The sequence below is a fragment of the Danio rerio genome, chromosome 1, assembly GCF_052040795.2.
Source record: "Danio rerio strain M-AB ecotype USA chromosome 1, GRCz13ab, whole genome shotgun sequence".
NCBI lineage: Eukaryota > Metazoa > Chordata > Actinopteri > Cypriniformes > Danionidae > Danio > Danio rerio.
Genome location: NC_141021.1, coordinates 1,855,092 through 1,862,500, shown reverse-complemented (window position 1 = coordinate 1,862,500; position 7,409 = coordinate 1,855,092). Strand labels below are relative to the sequence as shown.

The window sequence follows — 7,409 nt, the reverse complement described above, 5'->3', positions numbered from 1 at the left end:
CATTGTGTTTGGAGTTTTTCAGGTGTATTTTCATTGTGTTTGGAGTTTTTCAGCAGTATTTTCATTGTGTTTGGAGTTTTTCAGGTGTATTTTCATTGTGTTTGGAGTTTTTCAGGTGTATTTTCATTGTGTTTGGAGTTTTTCAGGTGTATTTTCATTGTGTTTGGAGTTTTTCAGCAGTATTTTCATTGTGTTTGGAGTTTTTCAGCAGTATTTTCATTGTGTTTGGAGTTTTTCAGGTGTATTTTCATTGTGTTTGGAGTTTTTCAGGTGTATTTTCATTGTGTTTGGAGTTTTTCAGCAGTATTTTCATTGTGTTTGGAGTTTTTCAGGTGTATTTTCATTGTGTTTGGAGTTTTTCAGCAGTATTTTCATTGTGTTTGGAGTTTTTCAGCAGTATTTTCATTGTGTTTGGAGTTTTTCAGCAGTATTTTCATTGTGTTTGGAGTTTTTCAGCAGTATTTTCATTGTGTTTGGAGTTTTTCAGGTGTATTTTCATTGTGTTTGGAGTTTTTCAGGTGTATTTTCATTGTGTTTGGAGTTTTTCAGCAGTATTTTCATTGTGTTTGGAGTTTTTCAGGTGTATTTTCATTGTGTTTGGAGTTTTTCAGCAGTATTTTCATTGTGTTTGGAGTTTTTCAGCAGTATTTTCATTGTGTTTGGAGTTTTTCAGCAGTATTTTCATTGTGTTTGGAGTTTTTCAGCAGTATTTTCATTGTGTTTGGAGTTTTTCAGGTGTATTTTCATTGTGTTTGGAGTTTTTCAGGTGTATTTTCATTGTGTTTGGAGTTTTTCAGGTGTATTTTCATTGTGTTTGGAGTTTTTCAGCAGTATTTTCATTGTGTTTGGAGTTTTTCAGGTGTATTTTCATTGTGTTTGGAGTTTTTCAGGTGTATTTTCATTGTGTTTGGAGTTTTTCAGGTGTATTTTCATTGTGTTTGGAGTTTTTCAGCAGTATTTTCATTGTGTTTGGAGTTTTTCAGGTGTATTTTCATTGTGTTTGGAGTTTTTCAGGTGTATTTTCATTGTGTTTGGAGTTTTTCAGGTGTATTTTCATTGTGTTTGGAGTTTTTCAGCAGTATTTTCATTGTGTTTGGAGTTTTTCAGCAGTATTTTCATTGTGTTTGGAGTTTTTCAGCAGTATTTTCATTGTGTTTGGAGTTTTTCAGGTGTATTTTCATTGTGTTTGGAGTTTTTCAGGTGTATTTTCATTGTGTTTGGAGTTTTTCAGGTGTATTTTCATTGTGTTTGGAGTTTTTCAGCAGTATTTTCATTGTGTTTGGAGTTTTTCAGCAGTATTTTCATTGTGTTTGGAGTTTTTCAGCAGTATTTTCATTGTGTTTGGAGTTTTTCAGGTGTATTTTCATTGTGTTTGGAGTTTTTCAGGTGTATTTTCATTGTGTTTGGAGTTTTTCAGGTGTATTTTCATTGTGTTTGGAGTTTTTCAGGTGTATTTTCATTGTGTTTGGAGTTTTTCAGCAGTATTTTCATTGTGTTTGGAGTTTTTCAGGTGTATTTTCATTGTGTTTGGAGTTTTTCAGGTGTATTTTCATTGTGTTTGGAGTTTTTCAGGTGTATTTTCATTGTGTTTGGAGTTTTTGACATTTGATGCATCCCAATAAAAGGAACTAATGCAGTTGTGTTGTGTGTTGCAGGAGCCCCGGGGCTGTGCGGAGCTGCGCTGTGGTTTCCAGCAGAGTCTTCAGTACTGGCAGCACCCATCTCTGCCCTGGCTCTCTCTCTTTCCACGCATCGGCGCTGAACGCAAGTTTTCTGGCCAGTGTGTTCCGTGGGCGCAGGACGCAGTGCTACAGCAGAGCCTCATGAGCGACTGGTGAGGGAAAAAAACAAATTCAGCTTTAAAGATCAAGAGCAGGATGTCTCGCTATCAGTTTGCTTGTCAGTTTTTGAAGATGTTTTTGATAAATCAGTTTGCAACATCAAGCAGTGTATAAGCTGTTGCGTCAAGAATAAGGACAGTGTGTGTGTGTGTGTGTGTGTGTGTGTGTGTGTGTGTGTGTGTGTGTGTGTGTGTGTGTGTGTGTGTGTGTGTGTGTGTGTGTGTGTGTGTGTGTGTGTGTGTGTGTGTGTGTGTGTGTGTGTGTGTGTGTGTGTGTGTGTGTGTGTGTGTGTGTGTGTGTGTTCTGCAGGTGTGTGAGTCTGACGTCTCTCTACAGTTTGCTGAAAGCTCGGCTCTGTCCGTATTTCTACGTGTGCTCGTATCAGTTCACTGTGCTGTTTAGAGCAGCCGGTCTGAGCGGATCTGCAGGCGTCACTGCACTGCTGTCGCCCACCACTAGAGGACTCCGAGATGCCATGAAGTCAGATGGTGAGACGCACAACAAATATACACAACAAAAAACAAATTAGATGCATTCAGAAACGAGCAACAGTACTGTTTCATTGGTATTTTTCAGTTGTAGTGATTTCACCACTGTATGCACTTTGAACTAAGTATGTACATGTAGAATTAATATTTTGATTTATTGTGTAGTTTTATTTTATTTTGTATTATTTCTTTTACAAATGAACATCTATTTTATGCATTTTTAAAAATTTATATTCTGCTATTTTTGTTAGTATATAGTAGTCACACTTACCGGCCACTTTATTAGGTACACCTGTCCAACTGCTCGATAACACACATTTCTAATCAGCCAATCACATGGCATCACTCAATGCATTTAGGCATGTAGACATGGTCAAGACGATCTGCTGCAGTTCAAAGCGAGCATCAGAATGTGTAAGAAAGGGGATTTGAGTGACTTTGAACGTGGCATGGTTGTTAATGCCAGATGAAATGCTCTGAGTATTTCAGAAACTGCTGATCTACTGGGATTTTCATGCACAACCATCTCACAACCATGCACAACCATAGGGTTTACAGAGAATGGTCTGGTAAAGAGGAATTATAGATAGATTGATAGATAGATAGATTGATAGATAGATAGATAGATAGATAGATAGATAGATAGATAGATAGATAGATAGATAGATAGATAGATAGATAGATAGATAGATAGATTGATTGATTTTTATTTTTCAGAAGTACAGTTAATGTCTTCCAAATAATGAGCAGAGCTGATGTTTGTTTGTTGTGTTCAGGAATCGAGTTTTCTCTCCCTCTGCTGGAGGAGAAGAGGAAGAGCAGAGGTCAGAGTTCATCTCAGCCTGCAGACAGTGAAGAAATGACCAGCGGCGCTCAGTGAGCATTAAACGCATTAAACGCATCATAACTGATCAGAGTTCAGTTCACAGAAGATCATCAAGCCATCATCAATCCTCTGCTCATCTGTTTACAGGCTGAGTGAACACAGCGGGAATGAAGAAGATGAGGAGGAAGACGATGACGACGAAGATGATGATGGGGGCTTTTCATGGCTGAAGGAGATGGGCGTTCAAGACAAAATCAAGAAACCAGATGCCATTTCTATTAAACTGTATCCTTTACAAGCATCGATTATTATATCAATATTAATAATTTTTAGTCATATTTTTTCTGCAAAGATCGCAGTCTGGCAACATATAAATTAATCAGTATTAACATGTGAAGTCTGGCTTTTTTATGTGATGAAAATAAGATATTGCATTCTGTTGCCGTGATTTATCCAGTGTTGTGCATGCTGTTACCTGTAATAATGCTTGCTCAACATTCAGCACCTGGTTAACAGTGATCAATCACATCATCCATCACTGCTCGATTCCTCAGATACTGTGAATGCTGCCAGAGCATGGTTTATGATTGTTATGAGTGTTCAGAGCTCTGTTTGCTGCGTTTCTTAATGATGCGTCAGTCGTAAAGAGCACCGGGAGGTTCGTCTGGACCGCCGGCCCGAGTCTGTGGTTCTGGTGGAGGGTTCAAACACCTTCACCCTGCTCAACTTCCTGATGAACTGTAAGAGTCTGGTGGCCGGAGCCGGATCTCAGGCTGGACTTCCTCCAACACTGCTGGCCCCGACAGCCTTCAGAGGAGCCACACTGCACGCGCTCAAGGTGCACACACACACACACACACACACACACACACACACAAGCACACAATTACACTTTGCTTTCTCCACTGCTGCTGTGGTGTATTTGCCACCCACACTCATACACTCATACAGGTATTTTTTTCACTTATTTTATTGCATTATTGGTGCTCTAAATGTGAATGCGTGGTGTGTCTGTGTGTGTTTCCGCACATGCTGGCATTTGATTTTATTTTTGATTTTGTTGATAATTTATTCATATAATATATACAATATATTGATTTTATTATATATTTATTATTATGTTTATTATTATATTGATTGTAATATTATATATTTATTATTATATTGATTATATTATTATATATTTATTATTATATTGATCATATATTTATTATTGCTTTGATTATATTATTATAGACTTATTATTATTATTATTATTATTATTATTATATATTATATTATATTATGTTTATTATTATTATATATTTTTATTATATTGATGATGATTATGATGATGATGATTATTATTAATATTATACATTTATTATTATATATTATGTTGATTATATATAATATTGATTATATTACTAGTTATTTATTATATATTGATTATTATTATTATTATTATTATTATTATTATTATTATTATTATTGTTATTATTATATATTTATGTTGATTATACATTTACTATATTTATTATATTACTATATATTTATTATTATTATATTTATTAATATATTGATTATATTATTATTATAAAATAATGCAAAAATGCCTAAATATGACAGGGAACATTTGATTATGTTGCTAAATGTTTCACTTTTAAGCTTTTTAAACGACTAACATTATTGGCATTCATATTAATCATATGAATAATAATTCAATTCAATAATGTCTTGTTTACTCAGGCTCGTACGGTGAACGTGAAGACTCAGGTGCGAGCGGGTTATGAGGACGTGTGCAGTCTGGAGGTGACGGGACCCATAATGCCTCACTGTGTGCACGCTCTGACGCTGCTGCTGAAAGCGGCTCAGAGAGGACAGTTTACCGCGTCTCTATACACACACGAGCCCACAGCTGTCCTCAACATCCCCATTAGCCCCGGCACACACACGCAGGAGCACACGGTATACACACACACACACACACACACACACACACACCTGCTGAGATCTGTGTTTGATGCGTTTATTCTGACAAACACAGAAACGGTGTTGTTATGTGTTTATTTGTGTGTGTGTGATTTCAGGAGTGTGTTGTCCAGGATCTGCTCAGGTGTGGCCTACAGCAGAGCTCCGTTCAGCAGCTGGCGGCGCCAAGCATTCTGGGAAAGGCAGCACTCAGACAACTGCAGATGAGGGACTGTTCATACAGCTGGAGGACCTGAGACCAGCTGCAGTCAACACACACACTCATGCTCCGACAGGCAGGAATATTCAAGACACTCACACACACACTCGGACTGGCAGGAATATTCACATCACATGCACACACACATTCGGACTGTCAGGAAAATTCACATTATATACACACACACACACACACACACACACACACACACACACACACACACACACACACACTTCATTGTCAGTCAGAAATATTCGCAACATACACACTCGAACTGGCAGGAATATTCACATTACACACACACACTGTCAGTCAGACATATTTGCATCTCACACACACACACACACTCTCTCTCTCCAACAGGCAGGAATATTTGCATAACACACACACTCCAACAAGCAGGAGTATTCGCATAACACACACACACACACAAACACACACTTTCCAACAGGCAGGAATATTAACACAACACACACACACACACACAAACTTTGACAAGCAGGAATATTCACATAACACACACACACACACACTCTCTCTCTCTCTTTCTCTTTATCTCTCTAACAGGCAGGAATATTCACACAACACAACACACACACACACAAACTTTGACAAGCAGGAATATTCACATAACACACACACACACACACACACACACACTTTCCAACAGGCAGGAATATTAACACAACACACACACACACACACACACACACAAACTTTGACAAGCAGGAATATTCACATAACACACACACACACACACTCTCTCTCTCTCTTTCTCTTTATCTCTCTAACAGGCAGGAATATTCACACAACACAACACACACACACACAAACTTTGACAAGCAGGAATATTCACATAACACACACACACACACACACACACACACACTTTCCAACAGGCAGGAATATTCACACAACACACACACACACTCTCCAACAGGCAGGAATATTCACACAACACACACACACACACACTCTGACAAGCAGGAGTATTCACATAACGCACACACACACACACACACACACACACTTTCCAACAGGCTGGAATATTCGCATAAAACACACACACACACACACTCCGACAAGCAGGAGTATTCACATCACACACGCATTCTGACATGGTGTATTGTTCACACACACACACACACACACGGAGCTGTGGACAGCCTGTAGTGTGATTTTAATCATGTTTTAATGCTGAATTGTGATGTAAAGCTGAATTTTAAACTGATGTCTGTATTGTTTATTAAGTGTTTAATCTGTCCAAAACTCAATCATATTTCTGAGCTGAAATCCTCGGAGTGTGTTCATCACACCTGTATGACTTTATAATATTAAACGGGTTGAAATATCTCTTGCTTTGTGCCTCATAATAAACATAAAATGATGTTTAAAGCCAATAATGAAGTGTGTCTGACAGGAGTAAGATTGAGCATACATTAGTGCTAGTGCTTATTACATAGTAATTACTTTACAAATAAATTATCAATGAAAAATAAGTTTAATATTTCTATTTTAATTTCATATGCCTATTCATGACATGCAAACACTCGCACATGAATATTCATATCTCATTAAACTTCTGGATGGCCCGTTATGATTTTTTTAATGGGGTTTAATGTGTTTTAGATTATATTTTGGGGGACTGTTGGTCAGTTACTTTAGCTGAAAAACAGAAAATAAGATGTTCTGAAGTGCATGTTTAATCTAAATCATTCATAATCATATTTCTGACAGCTGAAATCCTCTGAGTGTATTCATCACTCACACTAACAATATTAAATAGGTTGATGTATTTCTTGATTTTAGCCTCTCATGCATCAAAATTTAGGATATAAAAAAAGCAAAATGGTGTTTAATAATTTTGTGAAATAATTTAGGCATTAGTTGGTGTAAAATACTTATGAATAAATAAAATGCTGATGAAATAATGATTTGAGTGAACTTTCCACGTTCACTGGCCACTTTATTAGGTACACCTGTCCAACTGCTCAACACATTTCTAATCAGCCAATCACATGGCAGCAACTCAGTGCATGTAGATATGGTCAAGACGATCTGCTGCAGTTCAAACTGAGGATCAG

At 37.2% G+C, this 7,409-nt stretch overlaps 2 protein-coding genes across 8 annotated transcripts in view; both read left to right on the top strand.

Annotated features, from left to right (window-relative positions):
• The window catches only part of donson (DNA replication fork stabilization factor DONSON), an 11,189-nt gene extending 4,511 nt beyond the window's left edge, over positions 1-6,678 (top strand). Inside the window, exons 4-11 of one of the 7 annotated variants that reach the window (XR_015476035.1) lie at positions 1,656-1,834; positions 2,151-2,329; positions 3,106-3,205; positions 3,303-3,440; positions 3,795-3,993; positions 4,884-5,102; positions 5,225-5,776; positions 6,266-6,678. Coding sequence is in view for 1 of the 7 variants with exons in the window: in XM_087236579.1 (XP_087092705.1) it covers positions 1,656-1,834; positions 2,151-2,329; positions 3,106-3,205; positions 3,303-3,440; positions 3,795-3,993; positions 4,884-5,102; positions 5,225-5,362 (1,152 nt within the window). In the remaining 6 variants the exon portion in view is untranslated. Of the gene's footprint in view, positions 1-1,655; positions 1,835-2,150; positions 2,330-3,105; positions 3,206-3,302; positions 3,441-3,794; positions 3,994-4,883; positions 5,103-5,224 lie in introns of all 7 variants that reach the window. The other 6 variants (XR_015476032.1, XR_015476034.1, XR_015476030.1 and 3 more) reach the window with 6 other exon arrangements.
• On the top strand, positions 5,303-6,678 carry LOC147846635 (uncharacterized). The gene is made up of 2 exons (XM_087236591.1): positions 5,303-5,528; positions 5,559-6,678. The coding sequence occupies exons 1-2, from the start codon at positions 5,390-5,392 to the stop codon at positions 6,440-6,442; spliced, it is 1,023 nt and encodes a 340-aa protein (XP_087092717.1). The 5' UTR covers positions 5,303-5,389; the 3' UTR covers positions 6,443-6,678.
• Positions 6,679-7,409: the final 731 nt, after the last annotated feature.

Excerpts from the sequence above, each read along its gene's own strand:
- LOC147846635 (XM_087236591.1), top strand. The coding sequence starts at position 5,390 with ATGCTCCGACAGGCAGGAATATTCAAGACACTCACACACACACTCGGA. Across the intron at positions 5,529-5,558 it reads ACACACACACACACACACAC|TTCATTGTCAGTCAGAAATA; the intron begins ACACACACACAC and ends ACACACACACAC.